Here is a 26,861-nt window from a genome sequence, read left to right as displayed (position 1 = left end):
CCCTGGTGGCCTAGAACTCACTCTGTAAACCAGGCTGGTCTGGAACTCACAGAGATCCCCCTGCATCTGCCTCCTGAGTGCTGGGTGAAAGGCATGTGCCAGCACTGCCCAGGTAGGCCTGCTTCAATAAAGATTGCTTTTCACAGTCTTCAGCTGTTGGGTTTTTTTTTCCCCAGTCTTTTCTTGTTGCCGCTTTATCGTTCTTCTTTGATCAAGGGTTTCACCACACTGGTCAGTCTTGATTAACACCATTTGAGGACATACCATGATCCTAGAGAAACTAACTAAAAATTTCAACACAATGAACATAAAGCCATGTCGGATAAGTGAAATGCTGGGTGTTTAGTTTTTTTTTTTTTCAGTTTTTTTGAGATTTTTATTTATTTACTTTGAGACGGGGGTCTCACTATGTAGCCTACGCTAGTTTGGAACTCATTATGTAAACAAGGCTGGCCTTGCTTGAACTCACAGAGATTCACCTGTCTCTGTCTTCCCAGTGCTAGAATTAAAGTCCTTGGCCATGTTTTGTCTGTCTGTATGCCTGCGTGCCATATGCATGCTTGGTACCTACGGAGGCCAGATGAGGACATCCTGTCCCCTGGAACCAAAGTTAGTAGATGGATGTGAACTGACCCTGGATCCTCTGCAAGAGCAGCCAGTACTTTTGCTTTTTTTTTTTTTTTTCGGTTTTTTGGATTTGGTTTTTTCGAGACAGGGTTTCTCTGTGTAGCCCTGGCTATCCTGGAACTCACTCTGTAGACCAGGCTGGCCTCGAACTCAGAAATCTGCCTGTCTCTGCCTCCTAGAGTGCTGGGATTATAGGCGTGCACCACCACTGCCTGGCTTGTGGCCAGTACTCTTAAAGGCTGAGCCATCTCTCCAGCCCCTAGAATACCGTTCTATGAGGAAAAAAATTGTGTTAAACAATTTTTTATGTATGAGAGATACTTTTTGAAAAAATATTTATTATATGTAAGTACGCTGTAGCTGTTTTCAGACACACCAGAAGAGGGCGTCAGATCTCATTATGGATGGTTGTGAACCACCATGTGGTTGCTGGGAATTGAACTCAGGACCTTCAGAAGAGCAGTCAGTGTTCTTAACCACTGAGCCATCTCTCCAGCCTAAGAGATACTTTTTAATCCTTTCTTGAAGTATAGAAATATTTCAAGAATGTTGTAGAATAAACACATAACTTGTACATAACTTGTAGCTTAGAAAAAAGACTCACCTTTTTTCTTTTGAGATTCAAATTTTGAAAAAAAATGAATTTTCAATTATTGCCTGCACTAAGAAAAGATGGTTCCAAACTACACAGTTCCCGAACTGGAGCAGGTGATGTCACTTGAACGCTCATTCAGTAAACCAGCGAGCGTGTTGACCTCAAGAAAGATGGAGGTCTATTTGACTTCTCTGCCCTCATCCAAGATGGCAGACCAGGCTAGTTGAGGACCTGGCCTGGAGCCTCTTCCGGGCTGGGTGAGGGGGCGTGGTCCATTGAGGAAAGCCCTGCGTGCCTCCGCCCGCGACCCAGGCGCGCTTCAAGGCGCAGGCGCGGGGAGGGGTTGGGGGAGGAGGGAAAGCGGCGAGTAAGATGGAAGATGAGGAGGTCGCTGAGAGCTGGGAGGAGGCGGCAGACAGCGGGGTAAGGAGGAGCTGCCGCCCCGCGGCAGGGCCGGGCGGACCTGGCGTGAGGGAAGCCTCCTGGGAGTGGGTCTGGGGATAGTTTTCCCCAAGGAAGGGTCTCCCACACCGGGCCGGAGGTGGAAGAGAGGCCCCCGGTCCCGGAGCGCCATGAAGGCCTCTTAAAGGGGCCGCGTTCCATTTCTCCTTCCACCTTTGCCGGTGCCTCTCCGCCCAGCGGTGTGCGCGTCGCTCAGAGCGCCCCACCTTCTACCCCGGGGCAACTCTCTCCGGTCCCCCGCGCCCTAGGAACCATTTTAAAGTTCTTGTGCTCTGTCTGGTGAGGGAGGGGCTCGGGCAGCGAGCCTAGCTCGGAGGAAGAGCGAGAGGAGGCCCCGAGACTGCGGGGAGCAAGCAACCATGTGTCCTCTGGGACCACTGGGCGCTGGGCCGAAATCCCCCGCCGCTGTGCGCCTTCCGCCGCGGTGAGCGAACCTGGGTTTTCCCTCTTCCTTTCTCTTTTCCTCTTTCAGTTTTACTCCGAGTCTCCCGGGGATCTCAGCAGAGCTCCCCTAAACTCTGCAAAGCATCCGCTCTTCCCCGGGACCCACCCAAAGATCTGCGAAGTGGGGAGGATCTCGGACTACGTTCGTCTGGGTGGAGGGAAGGGAAGGGAAGAAGAGGGTGTGATTTGTAAGATAGCCTCACGCCTGCGAGAAGGGGAGATTACCGATCGGTATGATTTGGGAGTTTTTGCTTGCCTCCAAAAGTTATAGGAAAAGGAAAAAATTATCCCAAGTAGGGATTCGTCTATTAGGTTCGTGATTATCGTGGTAATTTCAGAGTTTGAGGTTCAACGCTAACCCTCGTGGAGACGGAAATGTCTCTTTGGTGACCATGTGTCCGCGCCCGGGCTGAGCTGGGCTAGGCTCGGGTGACATTCACCTCAAAAGCTTATGTGTGGGGAGTCACATCGACCAGGCTGGAGGAGGAGCCGGGGCTGTCTGCCCCTAGCGCTTCTAACCAGCGCAGCAGTGGTGGTGTATCTTCACAGGAATGTTGAAACTTGGCCTCGAAGTTTTTTCCGCTAGTTCAGCATTTCTCGAAAGATTGGTGATGCTTTCCTTCTTAGCATTAAGGAGCATTTGAAGGAGTGCTTGGTTCAGAGATGATTTAGTAGAGATTTAAGGTGCATTTCCTTTGAATCAACAAAGTAAGTGCTTGTTTTGGTTTTAGTAGTTTTGGGGACAAGGTCTCTCTATAATAGCCCTGGCTATCCTAGAATTCACCAGGTAGACCAGGCTGGCCTCGAAATCACAAAGGTCTGCCTACCTCTGCCTTCGGAGTGCTAGGATTAAAGGCATGCTCCACCATGCTCAACAAATAAGATTTTTTTTTTTTTTGTAGTGAGTAACTGGTGTCGTTTAGGTATCGATTCATTCCACCAATATTTTTGAATGTGTACTGCCTGTTAGGAAGTGTGCGAAATATCCGGTAGAGGCATTTATGGTCTGCCACTAGGAGGAGTGCTATTCAGACATCTCTTGTCTCACCTCCTGTATTTAAAAAAATAGGAAAGGGGGGAAACAGGTTTTTTTTCCCTGGTTTTTATTTATTTTATTATTTTATTTATTTTGAAAAGATGGCGTTTCAAAACCCTGGTTTTTACAGATTTTGTGCAGTCCTGGCTGTCCTGGAATTTGCTCTGTAGACCAGCTGGTCTGGAAATGACAGAGCTCTGCCTGCCTCGGCTTCCTGAGGGGAGTGTTGGGATTGGAAGCATGTGCAACTACTCCCAGAGAAAGTGAGGGTGTGCATTCTCTTCCCATGGACATGTGGGTGCTTGAGGGTGCCAGAAGCCATCGGCGTCCCAGTAGCTGGGCTTCCAGGCCATCACCAGCCATTCGATGGCGGTGCCGGGAAGGAACTGCTTGTCTTCTGCAAGAGCAGTGGGCGCTTCTCTACCCCTGAGCCATCTCTCCGGGTGCTGCCCTACATTCTTAGTATGTTTGCTTTAATTTGTTTGTTTGTTTGGAAACAGAGACCCGTAGTTACTGTCCTTTCATTGAGAAGGGACGCCCTCTGACCAAGGCAATGCCTAGAGAGTCTCACACACTGCAGACCAAGCTTTCACAGGTTAGTGTCTGTGGGAGCTACTGTCATTCAAACCACCACATAAGGTCTTACTGTAGCTCTGGCTGGCGACACAGTCACTGTGTAGGCTTGGTTCTCCTTAGACTCTTAAGACAGCCTCCCTCCGCCTCTGCCTCCCAGGTCCCTGGCTTTGGGTCTTTATTTGAAGATGTGCTGCTTGTGGATGTCAGGCTATACGCTGTAGCTCAGGCTGGCCCTCAATGCAGAGTGCTCAGACTCCACCTCCCAGATGCTGGCACTGTCGCCATCTCCAGGCCTGCTCTCTCAAAGCTGTCAGGAACTTCATTCCCCTGAGTCTTGCCAACATGTCTAACATGAAGGGGAGGACAGAGAGGGTGCGGCGTGCTCACACACTGCACCAGGTCGGTTGACTCCGTGGCTTTGAGGTGCGGGTGGTTGCTGGTGTGACATTCTTGGCTTTACATTACCCTGCCTCCCTTCCCGGAATGAGTGAGTTTTGAATGTACCTCACCTCCAAAAAAGAAAGACCTAAACAAGCAAGCGAGCAGAAGAAACCGTGGGTGGAAGCAGAGAGATGGGTGGCTGGGAGCTGGCTGGTTGTGAGAGTGTGCAGACTGAGTCTGCAGATCCAGGGGATCCCTGCCCTTCAGCACCTCAGAGTTGGCTCAGGATCTGACGTCATCTCCCTTAAGTGTCTTCAGAGTCCCCAGGGCAGAGTCTGGTGCTCCCCGATGGAAGGGCCGGCTGAAGGATCACCTCAGGTGGTTTTTTAACCAGACTGCTGCTTATCTGTGACTGCTTCCCTCATGGACAGTCGCACCTCTGCACATTTCCTTCAGAGAGGTTACAGCCACACTCTAAACACAGTTCAGAGAGCACAGCTGACCTTTCACCAAGACGTGCTTCGTTTAACACGTGCCTGGTGGGGATGTGGAAACTGAGTCACCGTTGCTTCTGGCCTGTTGCTAGGGAGTGCCCTGAGGATCAGACCTGGGGCCATGCGCCATAGGCACTACCTGAGGTGACTCTTCCATCCTGCTTCCAACTTTGACCTGTGGCCTCCATCTTCAGCAAGTCTCAGATGGTAGTGAGAGCAGTTTGTAATTGGAAGACATCCTCCTGCCCCAGAAAGTAGATCAGCGGTTGGTTTTTCCAAGGAGGGATTTCTCTGTGTAGCACCCTGACTGTCCTGGAACTCACTCTGTAGACCAGGGTGACCTCAAACTCAGAGACCCACCTGCTTTGCTGAGATTAAAGGTGTGAACCACCATATTCAGCTTTGGTTCTGATTCTTTGAAGGTAGTTAGTTATACACGCCGCTTGTTTGGACAAAAGAAATACATGGAAAGTGGCCTATCTTCTCTTGTTGATGAAGCACCTCAGCTAGAAAAGGGTTGTGTGTGTGTGACAGTGGAGCTAGGCTGGCGGCTAAAAAGCACTTCAACCTTTCCCTAGAGTTTCCTTTGCCTTTTTTTTCTCTCTCTCCAATTACACAGCTAGTGGGAAGAACATGTATTTTTTTCTCACATTTGTTGTGTGTGTGTTTAGGGAATTTGTATGTGGGGAGGAGAGAACAGCTTGGAGGAGTTGGCTCCCCTCCCCCACTGGGGTTCCCAGGATTGAACTAGGTCAGCACTACCGCCCTTAAGCTTTTTAAAGGCAGGGTCTTTCTGAAGCCCAGGCTGACCTTGAACTCAGATCCTCTTGCCTCCAGGATCATAGCCGGGTGCCTCCATATCAGTCCCGCCACCCCCTTATACAGTGCCCGGACCAAGAATGAAACCCGGGGTCTCCATTGTGCCAGGCAAGAGATCTGCTACTGAGCTCATTGCCACGCCCAAGAGAATGTCCTGCGCAGGTTAGAGGGGAACTAGGTAACTAGTCTTCTGGGCTGAGAATCCATACGTATGTTTGCTTTCCACTCGCGTGAGCCACTCACCCACACATTGCCGGTCCGTGATGCTTGGCCCAGTGAGAAAGCGGCCTTAGACATTGTATCAGTTGTGTGCCAGGCACTGGGGCACTTTTCCAGCATCAGAGGAGCAGCAACACTGTGTAGAAGGTGAACAAGTGGGTGCCGTGCCAGGCCAGAGGTCTCATGGAGGAGATTATGTCCACACAAGCCTTGAACGACCGAGAGTCAGGATTAGTGGTGCACACCTGAAATCCCAAGCTCAGGACGCTGAGGGAAGAGGGTCAGGAGTCGGAGCCAGCCTGGGCAACGTGGGGAGACTGTCTCGGGCAAAAGAGGAACAATAAAAGAAGATTTGAAAGCTGAGCCGAGCGGAGCCGCGTTGTCTGGGAGCTGGGCAGGTGGCGGTGTGGCCAGTGCACACATAGATGAGGCGAGGGGGGCGGGTGCTCCGCACTGCAAGCATTTCCTCCTGGCCGGAGACGCTGAGGTTGGCAGGACTCAGTGGAAAAACATGGAGCCAGAGAGGTCTGTGGGGGCTTTGAACTTGCTTCTGGGAGCTGCAACTTTGTCCTTAAAGCAGTGGAAAGCTTTAAATAGCTGTCTCCCTGCCTCCGCCCTCCTTTTCTGCAGAGGCAAGAGACGCAGTTGGATTTTCAGTTAAGAGATTAAATCTGTCCCTTTTCTTTGGAGGAGCGGCTGTATTCCACAAGGTGCTTTGTTTCATTCTGTTGTCGTTTTGGAATGTGTGCAGTTGACTGTGGAGTAGGCACAAGACAATAGCTGAGTTAGTCTGGGCGCCCAGCCCTGCCAAGCCTGAAGGCCTCAGACTAATCATCTTTTCGGGAAGCCTGAGTCCTGGGACCTGCAGTGTTCTCTGAAGGGGCTTTTTTGCAGAGCTTTTAGCGATTGAGGCATGGTGGCTGTGAGTTGGCTGAACCTGACCTGGAAGGAGGTCTGCTTCCCCCTGGCTTCTGAGAAAGGCGGATAATGAGCTTTTTGGCCGCGACTCCCAGTCCCTTTCCCTGGGGCTGCCTGGGGCCTGTTCTTGGCCATGCTCTGGGCACTTGAGCGAGCTCCATGGTTGCCGTGGGCTTTGCCTTCTGCAGGAGAAAAGCTGTGGGTGAGATCCTGCAAGAGAAAGCCGCTATTGTGGAGATGTAGTGACCCAGCCCTCTAATAGTCCCTCCTCTGGAGGACATCCGGTCTCTGTGAGCAGCAGTCCTTGCTGATGCAGGTAGCCGCCCTCCACAGAGCAGTGTCTTCCGAATGCTCCCCTCACAGGTGTGGGTTACTTTTCTCCTGTGAAGACTGACACTATGTGTTGGTTTCCTAGGAAGAGATTGAGTTTAGATGCTTTACCTGGCTGTGTCCAAAGTACAAAACTTATTAAAAACTAATTTATTCTTTCTTCTTGTAGTTTGAGGGCTTGAACTTGGAATGTAAGTACCACTGAGCTTCCAGCTAAAGCCCCCGCTGTTGTTCTTGGGTAGTGCCGTGGGGTGGGGGCTGGGCTCGGGAAGAGTACCACCTGGCGTGTGGGCAGAAGCTGTTAGCAACCCCGGAGATGTCATCACAAAAATAGTTGACACACAGCATCCTAACATCTGTTCTTGCAGGATGTTGACTCCATACATTAAGAAACCGAATGCCGCCGGGTGGTGGTGGTCGTGCACGCTTCTAATACCAGCACTCTGGGAGGCAGAGACAGGAGGATTTCTGAGTTCGAGGCCAGCCTGGTTTACAGAGTGAGTTCCAGGACAGCCAGGGCTACACAGAGAAACCCTGTCTAGAAAAAAAAACCAAACAAAAAAACAACAACAAAAAAAGAAACCAAACGCCACAGAAATAGGGAACAAATCCCATCAGTGGCTTGTGTGCACATTATCTTGTCCCTGGGGCTGAGATGTCCCCTCTGTACGCAGGAAGTAAGCCATTCTGCTCCCCAAAGGGTGGTAACTGTGGGCAGTGGAAGCCTTGATGCTGGGGTGAGTTATATGCCAGTCCGTGGAGGTCAGACTTGTGTTCTTTATGGACCCTGAGAGTCAGACCAGGCTCAGCGCACAGAGCATGGCAGATCCTCCACTGCCCGTCCTGCTCCTGTTACCTGTTTGCATGGCTCGAGGGTGAACAGGCACTACCACCCTTTTCTGGAAGAGCTCTGAGTGGAGCGAACTCACTACAGTCAGTCAGAGACAGTGGACTAGCTCACTACAGTCTTGAGTGTACCTTAATGCTCACTGTTACCAACTGGGTAATTAACTGGTGAGGTGCTTCTCCCTTCTGTCTTTGAAGTTCTTTGAAGTTCTCACCTGGGCCTGACCTGCTTCCTAACTGGGGTGAGCGGCTCAGGACCTGAGGCCAGTGCTGGGAAGCCCACTTTAACCCCCACAGCACTGACTGCCAGAGATGCAGGTGCTGGCTGCATGAGATCTTAAACCATTCCTTTAGGTCTCACTGTGTAGCCCAGGTGGGTCTGGACCTTGTCAGCCTTCTGCCTCAGCCTGCCTTCAGCTGGCTTGAAATACCATTTTAACACTTGACCAGGTGGAAAAGAGAGAGACAAATCTTTGCTTGGGGTTAGGTTTGAGTGCCTTCACGTGGGTCCCGGGTGCTCCCTTCTGGAGTGCCTTCACGTGGGTGCTGGGTGCTCCCTTCTGGAGCACCTTCTGTGTGTCTTGTGGCCTATTTGTGTTCTCTTCTACCTGCTGAATGCCACCGAGTGATTCTAAACTGTACTTGGTAAGAGCACCCTTGGGTGTGCAAGTAAAATTGGAGGTGTTGGGATAGTAACTTGATTCGTCTTCCAAAGTCCACCCACCCGACAGCCTGTGGGAGAGGTGGAGATGCGTCCTTTAGGAAGAACGGGCTTCTCACTTTTCTCCCAGTGTGGCCACAGAAGCCACTTAGCCTGTGGGTTCACGCCAGGTCTGATTTGGGGCAGCTAGCTTCCTGCCTGCCTTCTCTGCTTGGTTCGCATTTGTAACCCTGAATTGGTAGGTTTGGCCTGGAGACTGGGGAGTGAAGGCTGGGGTGAGGGCTATGCTGTGTTTGGGTGTCAAAGTCACTGCTCTCCAGACCCCGAGGACTCACAGGCCCGAGACTGTCCAGGGCTCTCTTGTTCTCTGTTTCTGAGGACTAAAGTACAGTTGCTCGGTGCTGTGTGAAACCCAAACCCACAGCGCAGAGTGCTAGAGACTTTGCCCTGTTTTATTTGCCCTGCATGGATTCCCTCCCACCCTAGCGATGAAGTGTCCGAAGGCAAACATTCCATTGTGTCTGTCGGGCTGCAGATTGCCGTTTCTGAAGCCCTCTCTGCCAGCGTCCTTTTAAGTTGCTGGGCCTGGTTTCTGCCTAGGAGCTTTTTTGCCTTTTGTCACTGCCTGGCTGGCTGTGAAGTCATCCTGCCTTTTCTTAAGAAACCTGGGTTCACTGGAACCTGCCTGGTGGAGGAGCCGGTTGGTTCCTTCACTGGTTGTGTGTCCTTTGTCAAGCTGGCGCTTGCGTGTGCACCTATGGCTGCGGCAGGGATTGGAGATGGTAGCCAGAGGATGTGCCACACTAGAGACTGCAGAGCCTGCTCTCCCACCGAGGAATACTACACGCAGTCCACACGCGCAGCTGAGGGGTAGCACAGTCCCAGGTCTATCTCACCTCTGCCTCTGAGCTGCACCCCAGCTCCCCTTAGCTCCAGTTTGAAAGTGTGTAATCACTGACAAATCCAGTTGATCCTGGCTCCAGTCCACACTGGAACTGTATTGTGACATAACCTCTTAGAGTTGGTTCTCTTCCATCTGTAAAACTGGGACCGCTCCAGAACTGCTCCACACGGCCGGTTAGCAGGTTGCTGTGTGGGCATTGTTTGTCGGCTCCTGGGCCAAGTGGGAAGGGTCTGCTCACAGAGCTAGCTCTCTTGGTGAGATCTTCGCACATGTTTTATATGTGCACTTGACAGAGAAAGGCAAGTGGAGTTAGAGGCCCAGGAAGCATGAACAACGGGGGCAGAGTACGTTTTACAAGGCTGGGTCTGAGGGCAAAGGTAACAGGGCTGCTGTGCTGTGCTGTGCTGCCGAGACACTGGAAACTCCGGTTTGGAGAGGCTGGGGCAGAAGGGGTGCTGTGAGTTCCAGAGAGCCTGATCTACATAACGAGTTCCAGGACAGCCAGGGCTATGTAGAGACTCTCTCAAATAACCAAAACCAAAAATACCAGGACAAAATAAAAGATGAGACTTGAGGATAGAAATAGTTGTGCCCTGCGGACATTCCAGGCTGAGGATGGATGGAGGCCTTGAGGCTGGGGCAGAACTGTGTTTGTCTGAGGAACAGTGGAGCTGATGTGGCAGCTAAATGGGGGAAGGAAAGTGGCCCATGAGGTCAAAGGCACTGGGGCTCCAGAATTGGTGGAGACCTTAGGTGGTACTACTACCTTGCAGCAGGAAGCCAGGGTCAGTTTTAAGTCTCACTCTGTCTGCTGAGGGGATATAGGTGGGGCTGCAGGGCAGGAGCCAGGGTCTCGGTGACTTGAACCCCTACTGTGAAGAAGGTTCAGTGTGTATTTTGAAAGCAGAACCAACCAAGAGCTGTTGCCGTGGCATGTAAACATGTAAACTTGAGCATTCGTGATGGTGGAGGAAGCGCCTGTCTGCCACCCAGATAGTTGTCAGTGTGTGAATCTGTGGACCTCCATGATGTATAGCTACTCTAACCAGGCACGGTTGCACTGGGGAGGCTGAGGCAGAGGAATTCCGTGAGTTTGAGATCTGCCTCCCCTACAGGTAAGGTCCTGTCTCAAAAAGAAACCAACCCAGGGTCAGTGGGAGGCTGGGTGACTGAGGCAGATGGTAGGTGAGAACCTCTAACCTCTACATGTGTGAGATAAATAAACATTCAAACAAAGAGAGGCAGGCCGGCCAGCCCGCCAAAGTAGCACAAGCCCTTAATCCTAGCATTTGAGAGGCAGAGGCAGGTGGAGCTCTTTGAGGCTAGCCTGGTCTACATAGCAAGTTGCAAGGACAGTCAAGGTGAATGTAGCAGAGGGGTCTGAACTTTGGGGGCCTCCAGCCTTCAGTGGCCAGGAGAGCAGAGGAACCTGCCCATTAGGGGAGGGCTCAGAGGCTTAGAAAGAGTCTCTGGGGGCAGAGACAGGCTCTGCAGAAGCCTGGGCCAAGAAACAGTCCTTCAGGAAGAAGCGCGGACAGCCGGGTGCTTCTGGGAGGCTGAGGGATTGAGGATTCCGACTCTGTGAGTCCGGCAGCTGTGAGCCAGCTCCATGGCTGAGTGGGATTAGGCTTGCTTGAGGCCAGGCAGGGCCCACACCAGCATTGTGTGCCAGGGAAGTGCTGCCTGCTTCTAGGCTGCTGTGCAGCCCTCAGGGACCAGTGCCCTGCCCTTGCGGGGGACCATGGCCTATACTAATGTTAGACTGTGAGCCACGGCTGTTAACATCAGTCTGTCTGTCTTCTTTCCCTCCCTCCCTTTCTCCCTCCCTTTTTGAACAGGCTCTTATATTCTTCTAGCTGTCTTGGAACTTGTTCATTACACCAGGCTTGTTGTGAACTCACAGTGATTCCCCTGTCTCTGCCTCCTCAGTGCTAGGATTACAGGTGTGTGTCACCATACCTGGCATTTATTTATTTATTCACTTTATTTATCTGTTTGTTTATTTAGGGTTTGCAACAGGCTCCTCATATAGCCCTAGAACTTGCTGTGTAGGCCAGGTTGACCTTAAACTTACAGAGCATCTACCACACCCAGCCTAATAATGTAAATTTTACTCAGTATATAAAAAAATGATAACATTCCATTATGTAATCCATGTTGAAGATTTTTAACTCTGGAGCTAGAGGCGTGACCCATGGGTCAGAGCACTTGCTGCTCTTGCAGCGAGCCTTGGTTCAGTTCCCGGCACCCATGTGGGGACTCATGATAGCCTGAACCTCCAGTTCCAGGGGGTCTTTTCTGGCCTCCACAGGCACCAGACACATGCATGTAGGTTCTCATATGTATAAAATAAAATAAATGAAATTTAATTTTTTAATCATTAGAATATTATAACTACACTAATTCACATTCTGAATTAAGTGGGAAATCTGGTGTGCATTTGGCTTTTAATAGTGACCTCAGTGTGACCCCTAGCTTGAGAGGTGCACAGCTAGAGCAGGGGGGAGTGTCCAGAGGGCTCCCCAGTACGGGGGTCAGAGCAGACACCTCGAGAGCTGAGCACTGAGCGGGCCTTAGTGGGGGACCTTCCCCTCACAGCTAAGCAAACTTGCTCTGAGGCACCATCCTCGCCATCCTTGGGAGGCGTCTTCTCCTCCTCCTCTACTAAGCTTTCCCCCTCGCCCAACTCTGAGTGCCTTTTCTCCTCGCTCCTGTCGGATACTTGTGTCCTGCAGTCCGGCAGGGCCACATGCCACAGCACAGTCTGTGGTTTGCTCGTGTCTCCCGCTGTCTGGCTCTGCCCACCAGCACAGCGGCCTGCTCACCTCTGGGCCCCAGGACCGAGGGCATCTGCTGCAGCAGGGTTTCCACAGATGACGCTCCCCAGCTCCCTCCCTCAGGGAAGCAGTGGAGGCACTGCCAAGGCTTAGACTTCCTCAGAGGGAGTCAGGGCCAGATCCTGTGCCCTGTGGTGACCCACTTAATTCAAGTGGAATGTTTCGCTCACTCTGGGAGTAACAAAGAAGGGAGAGATGTCTTGTGGGGAACGGAATGGAAAACAGGCTTGCCCATAACTGTGCTGACAGGCAAATAGCAGACCCGTGGACTCAGCACCTTAGAGCACCTCTCTGTCCCCTAAAGTGAGCTTTGGCTTTGTCGTGTGCTTTAACTTAGCACATGGATAGTTTGACTTTTTTGCCCCAGGTGTGCTTTTGTAATTTTTTATGAAAGGCTTCAAAATCACATATACCCATATTTATCATTCAGACTATTTTAGACACTTGCTTAATTTTTGAACCTGAGGTGCCAGAACTTTGGGTGTTCCCGGAAGGGTGTGGCTGCCAGAGAAAGTAGAGTGAGCAGGGACAGCCAGCCCAGGCAGTCTGAGCCAGTGCGGACTGCACGCAGGACAGGCGTCTGCATGGGCTCTGCCGCTGTTGGAGAGCTGTGTGCCGCGCATCTGCACTGGAGATGCTCCTTAGAGGACACCACAACCTGCCTGTGATTCTTTCCCGTCATAGATCAGGCTTTGCTGTTACAAATGGGTTGTTCCTTCTGAAGTTATTGGCTTCAGATTCAGAGTAATCCTCCTGCCTCAGGCTTTCAGGTGCTGGGAGTAGAGCTGGGAGCCACCACACTCATCTGATTTTTATGAATTCCTTTGCTTTGTCCCTGAGTGAGACTGAAGACCTCAGGAAGACCCAGAATCCTGCCCAGGTGTGTGGGAACCATCAGGTTCTGTGACCAGGGACACAGCTCTGCTGGGACCTCACACTGCTGACTATAACCAGGGACATGGGTGCCTATGTCTGTTGTGGGCCTGGAGCACATAGAGGTCTGCCTGCCTCTGCGTCTCCAGTGCTGGGCTTAAAGGTGAGCCAAGTGATACAACAGAGGCCAGGCCTGTTGTTTCTTCTTCACAGCTCTCGCCACACACAGTTCAGTTTGGAGATGTGCTTCCTGGCCACCCAGCTGGGACATACTAACTTTGGAAGCTCAAGATCATTGTTCCTTGAGTGAGAGAAAGCCAGAAAGTGACAGACAGGTAGAAGTTATCTGAGAAGTTACCAGTCAAAGGGACTCTCTGTAATCTAGAGCCAGGGCTTTATCGGAAGCAGCTTTCGGGGCTTTTAAGGCTTAGGGTGGCTGCAGTGATCCCCAGAGGATCCTGTTAACTCTGCAGTGGGTTGGGGCAGCCACCATCCCCCTAGGCTGGACACTGTGACGGGTGGAGAACATGACTCTGGAGCTGGCAACAGCAGTTCAAGTCCCAGAAAGGACAACCCGTGTGGAGTGAGTGGGGTATTTGGGCTCACTCACTGTGAGCGGGGCTGGTTTGACCATTGCTCAAGGCTCCACCACCCCTAGATGATCCACGAGACCTTTCTTGAGCTTCCCGTCTGAGGTGCACTGTGGCTGTCTCCACGCTGCTCTTCACACCGAGACAGACCCTCATAGCCTGATCTGTCTTTCCTCCTTCTTCTCCTCCTCCCCTTACTGAGCAACTCCCCCAGTGCCACGCCTTGTAGCAGTTTTGGTTGCTTGTTTAGTTTTTGGTGGCAGGGTAGAGAGGGGTGTTGGGGATTTGTATGTATGTGGGGTTTTTTTTCCCTCAATATACTTTTTATTTTATGTATGAGTGTTTTGTATTTATGTCTGCACACCAGGATGGAGCATTGATTGGATCCCATTGGACTAGAGTTGTAGCGGTCATGAGCTGCCATGTGGGTGCTGGGAATAGAATCCACGACCTGGAGGAGCAGTCAGTGCTCTTAATCACAGGACCTGCTCTCCAGCCCCTATTTATTTATTTATTTATTTATTTATATTTAACCTTTTGAGACAAGGTTTCTCTGTAGCCCATCACTGCCTAGCTCTTCCTTTTCTTTTTTAAGATTTATTTTATTTTTGTATGTGTGTGTATCTGTGTAACCAGTATGTACACAGTATGCAGGTGCCTACAGAGGTCACAAGAGGCCTTCAGATCCCCTGGAGTTAGAATTCCAGGCACTTGTGAACCACCTGATGTGGATACCAGAACTCAGCCTCCTCTAGAGCAGCGGGCACTCTGAAGCACCAAGCAGTCTCTTGAGCCCGGTTTTAATTTTGTCTGGCCATGTAGCCCAGACTGGCCAGGGACTTGTGGCAACTCTTTCTCCTCCTCCCAAGCGCAGCACTGTAATTACATGTCATGCCCCTGTGTCTGGTCCACAGCCTCCATCTTAAGTTTTCTGTAAGGCAGGGTTTCTAACCCTGGAACTCACAGTGCCAGCTAGACTAGTTGCCCAGCAAGCCCCAGGATCTGACCATCTCCATCCATGCCAGGCCTCGGGGTAGGCTGGCAGCACTGCCCAGGGGACTGGAACGCAAGTCCTCAGTTTCTCGACTGAGCCGTCTCTGCAACTCATTGTTGGTTTATTTTCTGACCTAGGGTCTCACTCTGTAGCCCAGGTTTGCCTCGGACTCACCGCATGGTCTAGACTGACCTGTGACTCATGACCATCTGCCCTCAGCCTATTCAGTGCTGGATTCCAGGCACGAGCCGCCACACCTGGCCCTGGCCCTGGCCCTGGCCACCTCTCAGTTTTACAGGAGTAAACCTTGGGTCCTAATCGTCCTTGCCTTTCACACAGACCCCAGTCCCTTTTGTCTCCCTTGTTCCTACACAGGTTATAACCGGTTCATAAAAGTAGACTGGTACTGGTGAGGTGGCCTGGCAGGGGAAGGCTTTGGCTTTGGCTTGACACTGGCCAGTGACTGGCCATGAAACCCACATAGTAGGGGGGAGGAGAAAAGGGAGAAAGTTATCCTGGAGACAGTCCCTGCCCTGTGCACACGCACCTTGACAAGCACGTGCATGCAGTACCTGGTATGCTTAACATCTCTCTGTTTATCAAGATAAAGTCTTACTATGTATTTAGCCTTGGTTCTCCTGGAACTTGCCATGTAGACCAGGCTAGCTCACCTGTTTCTGACTGCAACTAAAGGTGTGTGCTACCCAGGCAGTTATTATGTGTAGGGGAGTCTTTGTGTGTCTGTACACTGTGTGCACACCTAGTGCCCGTGGAGAGCAGAAGAGAACATTAGATCCCCTCCCCTGGGACAGCTGGAACCTGTCGTGTAGGTCTGGGAATTGACCCTGGACACTCCGGACGGCAGGGAGCGCTGTAACAGCCCTTTCCACCCCTTCCACACACTTGGCCTCCTAGAGTGAGCTTTTCCCCATCGTGCTCCTGGCTTCCACCACAGCTTTGTGCCAGGGGCTCTACAAGCACATACATCGTGAGGGTAAAGAGCATCAACAGCCAGAGAAGCTGTGCTCCCACTCTCCTGGGGGACAGACTCTCAGTCACCCCCAAAGGACCATCCTGCCCAAACCTCTGCCCTCAGACCAGGAAGCCTGGCTTTTATCCTTTTCATTTGTCTTGTGGGACTGGGTTGCCTTGTGTAGGCTGTATTCCCTCTAGGTCCATTCTGCTTTATGAAGCCTTCTGCTTTATCTATAGAGAAATTGGGACCCCGAGGAAGAGCCAGAATTCCATCCTGCCTCAGCCTCCACACACTGACCTCAGGGGCATGCTTGGCGTTGGGTGGTAGCGCAGTAGGGCATGTGGTGTTTGGGTTTGGCAGCTGATCTTTGACATGGATTTGGACCCAGAGGAAAGGAATCCTTGCTACTCTCCAGAGCACAGTCTCTGTCTTCTGTCACTAGAGACCTCTCCAGAAGGCACAGCCCTCCCAGACGGTCCTCACTGTCTGGGCGGTGTTCACATTCTCATTTGTCTCCCTAGCCAGGGGGCTGGTGACACTGTCAGGACTCTGGGCATCCTTATTTAAATAATAAATGAATGAATGAATGAATGAATGAATGAATGAATAAATAAATAAATAAATAAATAAATAAATAAATAAATAAAGGTGGGTGGGTGTTGCGGGAAATAATGAAAAGGTGAAGAGCTAGTTCCCGTGCTAGGCCCAGCTCCTCTCCGCCCTGCGGTCGGTCTCACTCCTTCTAGCTAGCCCCAGTTGGCCGTCCTCCCTTCTCCGGTTCTCCTGCCTCAGTGCTGCCCGTACCTGCTCAGCCATAAACCCCCTGTGTTCGGCGATCCTAAATTCCAGTAACTCAGGAAATCAAAACTCTAGAAACTTATAATTAACCAGTCAGATTTATATATATAGATCAATAAAATCTCAACTCACAAGATGCCCACGCAATAATTTCAGAGCCCCTTGAGAATGATACCCGCTGCCCACCTAGAGTAGACAAGGTATCCCAGTCATTCCAGCCTCTTATGTCTGCAGCTCCCTGTGGCTGTTTAAGGATCATCTTCCTCCTGTCCATCTTCCTTTCTCCCCTGTCACCCCGTCTCTACAACTCTTAGCTCCGCTTCCCTTTCCCTTGTCTAATTACAGTCTTCTTGTACTAATATTCAAAGTGATTGATTGGACAGGGAACATTCTGCTACAGGAAGGAAGGGACTTTGCTCCTTGTTGGAAGCATTCTTCCCTGTGTGACACACCAGTATAGGCCTGTGTCTCTGGAGGAGACCTGCTTGTTCCTGGAGTACACCCTGTGGGAGAGTTTACCTGTGCTGTTTCTCACAATGAGCCTGGGAGCAAGTAGATTGGAAAGCTGTGTCCAGGGCAGACGGACGGATGGACGGACTGACTGACTGACTGACATGTGGGCGGGGCTCTCTCCAGCTGCTTGCAGAGTGGTCTCCCTTTTCACTGTCCAGAACAGTCTGCAGACAGTCAGCTCTACTCCACTAGAGAGCTCAGCTTGGTGTCTTGGTCTGTGACCTGACAGGAAACACCCCACACACACACCTCCGCCACACCCGCTTCGCTGCCTGCGGGGATGGCTGATGTAGCAGTGCCAGTGATGTGGCTTGGAGAGTGACCAGGTCAAGTCTAAGAGCCTCGCAGTGAGCTGCTCAGTTCCGCATCTCGGGATGACTGGAGAGACAGTAATGCAGTATGCAGCGTTGCTGGTCATGACTGGGTAGGACAGATGCTTCTCAGATGCACTTGAAGGCTTCGTTCCATGCAGGTCCAGTGCAGGAACTGGGCAGGTGACTTTCCTGTAGCCCTAGAGAAGAAGGCAGCTCAGAGTTCATCAGAATATCTGAGCAACTTGCCTCTCTGTGTCCTTTGACCTTTGTGGCGATAGGAAAGTAAGAATCTCCTGTAAAAGTCAGGAATTGGGAATTTTTGAAAATAGTATGCTTGTCAGCCAGGCCTTGGCAGTGGCCTGTCCCTGTCTTTAGCTGTGACCAGTGTTCTTTAGTGGCCTGCTACCCCTTTGTTGCTCCAGGTTTGTCCCTACAAATAAAACTGAGCTCCTACCTTGGTTGGGACAAGATGCTGACTTTCAATCTGTTTGAAAGTTTACATTTCATAGATGTTAAGATGAGAAACTGGGATCAGCAGGGGAACTTAGTAGAGAAAGACGTTGGGACTGGAGAGGTGGCTCTGCACTTAAGAGCACTTTCTGCTCAATCCTGAAGACAAGAATTCAAATCCCAGCATCCACATTAGGCAGCTCACAGACATCTAACTCCAGCTGCATCTGACGCCTTCTGGACCAGGCGATGGGCACCAGGTCATGCCTGCACACACACAGACACAGAAGCCAGCTAGTGGAAGACATTGGATTTGCCCTTGAAATGACATTGTATCACAGTTCTGTCAGGAGCTATGCTTGGTGTAGAATCTGTCTGGTAGAAGCGTTCTGGTTACTTTCTTATTGTTGCTGTTGTATTCACCCCCTGCATTGACTGTTTCATGGTCACAGCTCTGTCACAGCTGGGCCGGAAGGTTCTCCTGCCTTCCCGGTGTCCCAGAGGCTGCTGTGCCTCCCAAGCACAGTATGCTGTGTTGCCTGAAACAATATTGTGGCAATATTTGTACTTATTTGTACTAGCTTCAGACAGCATAGTTTTGTATTGTTGGAAGAGAAGACAAATTAGGAAAGGGGGAAATGAACCTGCTAGAAAACACCAGGCTCACTTCATGATGGTCAGCTGTTTGCTAAACTCTGATTTTCTCCCTGTAGTGTGTGGCACTTAGCAGTGCCTGGTTTCCACCCAGGGCAGCCCCTACTGTCACCCTCTGCTGTCTTCACAACCAGAAATGTCTTGACCATGCCAGATCCCCTGCCAGCAAAGTAGCCAGTGGCTAAGAGCCACTCTTGAGAGAAGCCGTGCTGAGTGCCCGGCCCTTCACCTCCAGGAGACAGCTGCTCTGGTCCCCAGAGGGAGGGACAGACACAGCCTGGAGATGGAGACTTCAGGGCTCTGCAGTCTGCCTGCAGGTATCGGAGTTGTTCTAGCTGGCTGCAGAGGCTGCCCCAGGCTGCTGAGGTGAACAGGAGTTGAGCTCCTAAATGTACTGATGACAGTCCCACCTGCTCTTCCCCAGGCTCTTTTCCTAACTTTTTCTACAATAGTGACTGTCTGACAATCAGCTCTAGTGAGAACTCTTCCCTCTGAGTTACCTTCAGATTCCGTGGGTCACTTTGGAGACAAACAGCAGCCTTCTCTTTACTCTTTCCCTAAGTGCTGGCCACAGAATGCTGGTGTGGCTACAAACTAGATTAGGAACTGGCGAGGCTGGGAGGAGACGTCAAAGGGAGAGTCAGCCACCAGGGGGCAGGCGCTCTGGTGGGCTCAGCGAGGAGAAGGAGGAGGAGGGGCAGAAGGAGGAGGAGGTAGCCCAGGCCCCTGAGGATGCTGCAGACAGGTGGGCCAGGCACTGACAGCTCGGTCCTGTTCTAGTGCAAACCAGGAAGGGTAGACTGAGGGATGGGGAGGCAGAGCTCAGATGCCCTTCGAGTGCTGGAGTGGGGAGACGGCTTGGATAGCTGCGTGTTGAGGAAGTTGGAGTGGTTGGAGTGACTGAAGAAGATAATAGACCGGCCGAAACAGAAACCCCATCTAATGAGGCGGTCAGACCCATTGCTGTGCTCAGGGCTAAGGGAGACGGACCTTCCCAGGGAGCCAGCCGGCCCCCACCCTCGGGTCTAGTTGATGGACACAGCCAAGTCCCTGCCTGGAGAGAAGACACTGCCCTTAGCTTGGAAAAATAAAGACTTAAGGTTTTATTTGAGAGAGATTTTTTTCCACTTTTATATACATTTTTTTCCTCTAGGAAATAGACAGACGATTGGAAAAAAAACTGAAGATCACACAAAAGGAGAGGTAAGGCTGCTGTGTGGCGGCGGGCACTGGCTCTGGCACTGGCGCTGGCGCTGGCGAGCAGGCCGCAGTGCTCCCCAGCGGCTGCTGGTGTTGGGAGTTCAGGCTCCTGGGCAGCTCGTTCTTCCCCCCCAGTAGGTGACGAGGACACTGGATCGAGGCTTTGGGGTGAGACGTGTTGCAGCTGTCTTCAGCCTCAGTGGCCCCTGTGTGAGGTTGTCTGATGGAAAGAGGGAGGTGACAAGATTTGGGTTTGTGTGTGGCTGTGCCCAGTGGCTCCGAAGTATGGAGTGGTTGTTTCTCCCTGTGGGTATTGGTGACTTTTGTGACAATGAGAGTCTGGACAGCTGGTTCCTCTGTGTCCTTGCCAGCTTGCCAGCTTAGGGTATTAGGACATCTTGGAATGAGAGAGTCTAGGAAATCCTTGGGAAACCTTTAAGGACTGTTTTCTCACCATCGTGTAGCGTGGTTAGTGGGTTTCAGAGTGGGTGACTTTGGGCTTAGGCAACCCAGGGCCAAGCACCAGAGAGAACTGACTACATTCACCCCCAGGGGATTCTGGGAGTCTGGACACACTGGCTTTCCAGACTCCCTGCTGTTGTGATCAGACTGCTGGCTCTGTAGGATTCCCAGGAGCTACTTTCCATGGTTCCAGGTCCCTTTCCATGTCATCCCCACCCACCCTGCATCTGACACAGCACAGTGCTCCCACCCTGCTGACAGTCAGGGCCCTGGCAGTGGGCTCAGCGGTTGTGGACAGAGCCGGGCCGCGCTGGCTGGTGGCTGGCGTAGGTTCTCCCTGCCTTGCTCCCATTCTCACCTGAGCCTTCCGTTGCTCCCTCGTCCCTGTGGTGGTGGTGGTCCTCTTTGTGTTTGGGGAATGTCACCTCTGCTCGCGGCCACCTGGCACTGATGTGCACATCTACCAGCCTTGGACAATGCTTCTCTTTTGAGCATTGCCAAGTAGTTTCATCCCAGCCCCGCCGCTGCCCGATAGAGCAGAGCGCCCTGGTGAGGGAGATGTCTCTGCTCAGAGGCTCCTGTGTGGAGGTTACTTGCTGCTCTGGTGTAGCCTGTCTCTTGACAGGTCACTTGCCAGAAGGCAGAGAGGGCTTGGTACATCTTGTCTTGCTTGTTGCCAGGTTGGGTGGCATAGCAGGTGTCTGTGTATTGTTTCATTTTGAGCACATGCTGTAGGAGACCTGGGCTGAGGGGTGCCCCAGTTCACCAGCTTCCTACACTCTGGTCTGTGTAGGGAAGCTGGGTTTTCATCAAAGTCATTCATTGAATTTTGGGTGTGAAATGTTGTGTGTTCAAGGGCTAAACGGTGCTTGCTGGGCCTGTTATGCACATGGAGAGGAAGTCCCAGGACCACAGGGTGGTGACCTGCAGGGTTAGATCTCTGGAGCAGTTCTGTGCCCCGCAGAGCTGATGGCAAGGCTGCTGCCCTGCCTGAGGTGTGGGAGGGCAGCCGCTGGTCCTGGGCCAGGTGACTAGTCAGTAGGAAAGGAGAGACAGTGAGGAGGGTGTGGGCTCTGGTGGCCTTCTGCTCCCTGTGGGATTCATGAAGCTGTGTTTGCTTTGTCAGCAGGAAATCCAAATCTCCTCCCAAAGTGCCCATTGTGATTCAAGACGATAGCCTTCCCACGGGGCCCCCTCCACAGATCCGCATCCTCAAGAGACCCACCAGCAACGGTGTGGTCAGCAGCCCCAACTCCACCAGCAGGCCAGCCCTTCCAGTCAAGTCCCTAGCACAGCGGGAGGCGGAGTATGCAGAGGCCCGGAGACGGATCCTAGGCAGCGCCAGCCCTGAGGAGGAGCAGGAGAAACCCATCCTCGACAGGTGAGCGAGGAGTGTGGGTGCAGGCAGTGGGGGGGACCTGGCCTGCTGGGCACCTTTATGTGGGTTCTGGGAATCGAACTGAGGTCCTTAGCTTGAGAGCCAAGCGCTGTAGTAGTGGAGTTCTCTCCAGCCCAAGGTGCTGTCGGGCTGTGTGGTGGTGGATGGGTCCCTCAGAGTACACGTTACAAGGTCAAAGGGTGGGCTGAGTCAGGCTGTCAGCTGCATGCATCATAACCACTTAACCTGATGGCTGGTGTCGGGAGGGGAGGGGCCATTGGCCGTGCCCACCAGCCTTCGGTGTGTCAGTGCTGAAGGGAGCAATGGCCGGAAGGTGCTGAATTCTGCCTGGGTCCCCCCAGCACCCGGGATTGCTGCCTGGCCTCCAGCAGCCCCGTGGGAGTTTCGCAGTAATTTTCACTTGGGTCTCTTTTCATTTTTTTTTTAAGATGTTAGATTTGTGTTGCGTTACTTTCTGATGACATAGTAATTGTTAAACATGCCTTTGGAGCTAAGCAGTGGTGGTGCACACACCTTTAATCCCAGCACTCAGGAGGCAGAGGCAGCTGGACCTCTGTGAGTTTCAGGCCAGCCTGGTCTACAAAGTGAGTTGTTCAGAACAGCCAGAGCCACGGAGAAACCCTGTTTCAAAACCAAGAACACCAAACTCAAACAGACAGAAAACCCTGCCACCTTAGGGGCTGGAGACGGGCTCAGTCAGTGGCGTGCTTGCTTGTTCTTCAGTCCTGAGGACCTGCGCTAGGATCCCAGCACCCAGGTGCAGGCTGGCCTCAATGCCTGCTGCCACGCCTGAGCACCCAAGGTCAATCTCTGGAACCTTCACAGTGACAGTGGAGAGAGAATTGGCCCCTGCAGGCTGTCCTCTGACCTCTCTGTTGTGCTTTGGGGTACACATGTATTACATACAAGCTTTAAAAGGTTTTTAAAATAAAGTATGGATGGGCCGGAGAGATGGCTCAGCGGTTAAGAGCACCGCCTGCTCTTCCAGAGGTCCTGAGTTCAAATCCCAGCAACCACATGGTGGCTCACAACCATTTGCAGTGGGGTCTGGTGCCCTCTGCTGGCATCATGTATGCATATACAGGCATCCAGGCAGACAGAAAACTCTACACATAAAGGATCATGTGGTTGAAGATCGGGGAAGAAGTGGGTGCTGGCTGGCACACACAAGTCTATCTGTTGTTTTTGACACAGGGTCTCATTTAGCTCATTTCGCCACAGCCCCAGTTGTAGAATAAGCACCCTGAATGCCGATCCCTCTGTCTCTACCTTGTGTCTGCGGGGATTCCAGCTGTCTTCAATCCCCTGCTCTATACGGAACTGCAACCAAACCTAGGGCTCCATATATGCGAGGTGGCAAGCTCTGTGCCTTGCACCACACATGTCCAGCTCATAATTTTGGTATTTGAGACACTGTTTTATCCTGTAGCCTGGGCTGGCCTGGCAGTCCTCCTGTCTCAGCTTCTCAGGTGGTAGGGTTACAGACACACACGATGGACTCTTCTTTCTTTTCTCCCCTAAGTTGGGGACTGCACTCTTAGGTGCAAGCCTGTTAGGCAAGCGGCCGGCCTCGGAACATATATACCCTGGTTCTCTAGTGTTGAGGGCTTTCTCTGGATATTCTTTTCCCCAAGACAGGGTCTCTCTGTGTAGCCCTGGCTGTCCTGGGACTCACTCACCTCCCTCTGCCTCCCAGGCGCTGGGATTAAAGGCGTGCACCACAGTGCCTAGTTTGCCTTTTGGCTTTCTGAAACCAAGTTCTCACACATGCTGGTGTAATTCCCGGTGTGGCCTAGGCAGCCTTGCACTGGGGTCCTCCTGCCTCCCTGACAGTGACAGGCACGTGCCACCATGTCTAGTGCCATCGTCGTCGTTTTGAAGGAACATTCGTTCTGTTCTCTCCTCTCAGTCTGCACCTGTCTGGAGTGGGAAAGTGCATTTCCTTCTGTCTCCTCTAGTACTAGGACTCAGCAGCTAGCCTCGTGCTTGGAGGGAAGCAGGAGTCGGCCAGGTGGGTGCAGCTCTCTCCTGAGCTCTGGCTAGGGCCCGGCCCTGGAGCAGTGTGCATTGGCTGGTTCTGAGGAAGATGCCGTGCTCGTGGTCGCGCCTCCCTCCACTGCTCACAGATAAGCAGTGGCACATGACAAGGGGGGATGCTGTAACTGCTCGAAGGAGAACCTGGGACCACTTCCTCCTTCCCACAGGGAGCTGCCAGAGTGGAAAATGCATGCCCCTAGTCTGCTGGTCAAAGAAGCTCGAGTTGGCTGGGAACTCCAGCCTTACCCATGGGTTGATTCTAAGGTTCAGGGACTTCAGGCTGGGGTGTGGCTCCACAGTGCCTGCAGGATCCCACAAGCATGAGGACCCCAGTTTGAATCCCAGCACCCACATAAAAGCCACACAAAGCTACAAGTGGCTGGAACTCCAGCCCTGGGTGGGGCAGCAGGCGTGGGGGCCTGAATTGATGCCTGCTGAGCTCCTGCTTCAGTGAACGCCCTGTCTTGACTAAGTGGAGGATAGCGGCTGCTACCTGAGATCTCTGGCCACACACATGCACCTGCGCACGCGCACCCCATACTCAGGAATCTGGGCATCTTGCCTATCCTCAAGGCCTTCCTTTTATCTTCCTTTAGGCCAACCAGGATCTCCCAACCTGAAGACAGCAGGCAGCCCAGTAATGTGATCAGACAGCCGTTGGGTCCTGATGGGTCACAAGGCTTCAAACAGCGCAGATAAATGCAGGCAAGAAAGGATGCTGCAGCCGCCACCATCGCCTCCTGGATCGTCTGCCATGGGCCGCACTGCTGTGGCAGACATCTGGACTTGAGCAGAGGGAATACCCTGACTTACTTGCACTGTGATCCCCCTTGCTCCGCCCACTGTGACCTTGAACCCCATGCACTGTGACCTCTGCCTCCCCCTTCCCACTGTGATTGGCATGTTGACAAGGGCTGTCCCAAGTCAATAGAAAGGGAAAGGGTGGGGACTAGGGGAGCCTTCCAAGGACTCAGAGTAGAGGGTCAGACAGTGCCACTTGGCCACTTGGGGTCAAGCCAGTGCCAGCAATAACAGTTTATCATGCTCATTAATTTGGGATTTCAAAACACAAGTGAGAACTCCCCCACCCACCCCAAGTGCATGTCGCCATCACTTAAAAGTTCCATTGAAAATATCCTTTTTTTTTTCTTCCTATTTTTGTTTGTTTATACAAATATCTGATTTGCAAGAAAAAGTGCATGGAAGGGGTTTTAGCAGTTTAATGAATTTTTAATTGAGAAAGGGTAGTTTAGTAGTCACTTAAAAGATGTTTCTAGGAAATTTGCTAGAAACATTAACCAATAGGATTTCGATGAGCGTAGCTTCTGTCTCCCTACTGCCGCCCCAAGGAGAGGCCGGGCTCCAGAGCCCCAGAGCATCTGTGCCTAAATCGCCTTTCTCCAGCTAAGTCCCGGCTAAGTCGCCTAGAGATAGCTCCGAGAGCCTGGGGGAGAGATGGGGAAAGAGACCGGCTTCCCCTCCCCACGCCCTCGGGGGGCTGGCTCCCTACCAGCCAGGCTCGCTGCTTCTAGAGAAGGGCACAGAGTGACCCCGGGCTCAGGAAGGCAGTGGTGACACGTGTGCAGTGTTTGCTTCCGCACAAGCCCAGGAGAGAGTCTGGCTCCAGAGCTCCAGGCCTCTGCCTGGAGTGGTCAGAGGGAGAGGCCTGCCCTTCCAGCAAGCCTGGATGGAGCGCTTAGGGACGCGTGGGGCGCCACGGCTGTGGCTGGCCCCGGCTCAGAGACTGCATCATTGCCTGGTGAGGAGTGGAGCTAGAGCAGCAGGGGAGCTTCAGCACAGGCAGATGGCAGACTGCTCCCTCGGAGGCCTCGGCTGCCCCTTCACGAGCAGAGCAAGGCTGGCTGGCGTGAGGGCCATCCCTGTCCCGAGCCTGGAGGGTTGCCCTGGCTCTCGGTGGGAGAGGCTTGAGAGGGCGGCTGTGCCCCACCAGGTGCTCTCTGGCTTTTTGGGCTCTTCCAATGCACTTCGCCTTACCCCTCGGCCTGCCTGACAGCCTCCCCTCCTGGCCAGCACTCAGGTTTGGGAGTGAGTGGTGTATGGGGTCAGGGCAGCCACACGGCCAAGGTGTTGAGCTTTGCAGGGTCACAACGCCTTGGCTTCCTCTGGCCTCTGCCCTGTAGCAATGGCCCACATCATCTGCCCATTAGGAAGAGGCTCTTCCCTAGCACAGTCCTGGATCTGCCTGAAACCAGGGGCCATCTGGGAGTGAACGGGAACAGAGCCTCAGCAGGAGGGCCGGCCACCCCCAGGGTAGGAAGGAACTTGGCTGCTAGCTAGAGTCTAGGGCCCGCCCACAGGGGCTAGTGATTTTGGTTGGAGGACAGACTGTCCTTTGGAGAAGGGTGCAGAAACCCCCACTTGCCTGGTCCCCTCTAGTGGAAGCCAAGGGCAGGTTGCATCTGCGCGTGAGAGCTGCAGGAGTGCCTCTCCCATCTCAGTCTGGCCAAAGAAGGCCCCGCCCACAGTGCACCTGCCTCCCCACGCCCACCAGCAGTCGTGCCTTTGGCCTCCTAGAGAGGTGGCCGGCACCACTAGAGAAGGAAAGGAAGGAAAGAAAACAGACTGGTGTTGGGGGAGGGGGCGTGGGAAACGGTTTGGAATTTGTGTGTTTGTGGGGTTTATTTTTGTGTGTGTGCGCGCGCGCGTGTGTTTTTCCATTTTTTTGTAGTTGTCTATAACTCCATTAAGTGCTTTTGTTTTCTTTTTTTCTTTCTGTCTTTTAAGTAAGTTGCAGGCTTTGGCTTGGAAATCCCCAGGGGGATGAAGGGCAGGGACCTGAGGCTGCTGCCCCTTTGTCTGCCTTCATGGTACTGTCCCTTCCCCCAGCTCTTCCTGGACCCCAGGAGCCAGGCCTCAGCCCTTCCAGCTAACCGCTTCCCATGAGCCACTACTCTGATGTCAGCCTATAACCAAAGGAGCTGGGGGCCCGGGTCTGGTGACCAACCCTTCTTAGTCCCCTCAATCAGGGTGCTCCCCACCTGCAGGCAGGAGGCCACACCCTATCTGCTGCCATCAGCCCCTTCCAGAGCCCATCTGTCCCGCCTAGCCCTGTCCTGCCCTGCCATACCCTGCCCTGCCCCATGGGGGTGCTGTGCTCAGGGATGGGCCGGCAGGGCTGCAGCCAGTCTCCCTGGTAAGCAGAGACCCGAGAAAACCTCAGGTCCTGCTTCTGCTCATAGGACCCAGGGGGGACCCTTGGGCGTCTGTACAGAGGGCCTGGGAGGGAGGGCCGCACCCTGCAGTCTTGCTCGCTGCTGTGGCAGGCAGCTCCTTCCCCAACCCCCACCGCGGGCTCCCGAGTCGGCAGATTAAGCATTTTATAAATTGTATTTTAAATACATGTTTTAAACTTGTCAGACATTTGTCCTCATTTCTGACTTCCTATCTCACTGTGGTTGCTTGTCCAGCCCTGAAGGGTTCCTGCTCTTGCA

The 26,861-nt window shown here is 52.6% G+C and overlaps 1 protein-coding gene across 5 annotated transcripts; it reads left to right on the top strand.

Moving 5' to 3' along the window:
- Window positions 1-1,559: 1,559 nt before the first annotated feature.
- Szrd1 (SUZ RNA binding domain containing 1) lies at window positions 1,560-26,786 on the top strand. 5 transcript variants are annotated; one of them, XM_052177930.1, is made up of 4 exons: window positions 1,560-1,645; window positions 19,465-19,514; window positions 21,103-21,354; window positions 24,006-26,786. In XM_052177930.1, exons 1-4 carry the CDS (start codon window positions 1,595-1,597, stop codon window positions 24,106-24,108), a joined length of 456 nt encoding a protein of 151 aa, XP_052033890.1. In that variant the 5' UTR covers window positions 1,560-1,594; the 3' UTR covers window positions 24,109-26,786. The 5 variants fall into 5 exon arrangements, with proteins under 5 accessions (XP_052033890.1, XP_052033889.1, XP_052033894.1 ...); XM_052177929.1 differs by having other exon boundaries at window positions 21,100-21,354; XM_052177934.1 differs by lacking the exon at window positions 19,465-19,514.
- Window positions 26,787-26,861: the final 75 nt, after the last annotated feature.

The sequence above is a fragment of the Apodemus sylvaticus genome, chromosome 3, assembly GCF_947179515.1.
Source record: "Apodemus sylvaticus chromosome 3, mApoSyl1.1, whole genome shotgun sequence".
Classification (NCBI taxonomy): Eukaryota; Metazoa; Chordata; class Mammalia; order Rodentia; family Muridae; genus Apodemus; species Apodemus sylvaticus.
The sequence above is the reverse complement of the archived record's forward strand: the minus strand, read 5'-3'. Positions and strand labels throughout refer to the sequence as shown.

Excerpts from the sequence above, each read along its gene's own strand:
- Szrd1 (XM_052177929.1), top strand. The coding sequence starts at position 1,595 with ATGGAAGATGAGGAGGTCGCTGAGAGCTGGGAGGAGGCGGCAGACAGC. Across the intron at positions 19,515-21,099 it reads AAGATCACACAAAAGGAGAG|CAGGAAATCCAAATCTCCTC; the intron begins GTAAGGCTGCTG and ends TTGCTTTGTCAG. Across the intron at positions 21,355-24,005 it reads GAGAAACCCATCCTCGACAG|GCCAACCAGGATCTCCCAAC; the intron begins GTGAGCGAGGAG and ends ATCTTCCTTTAG.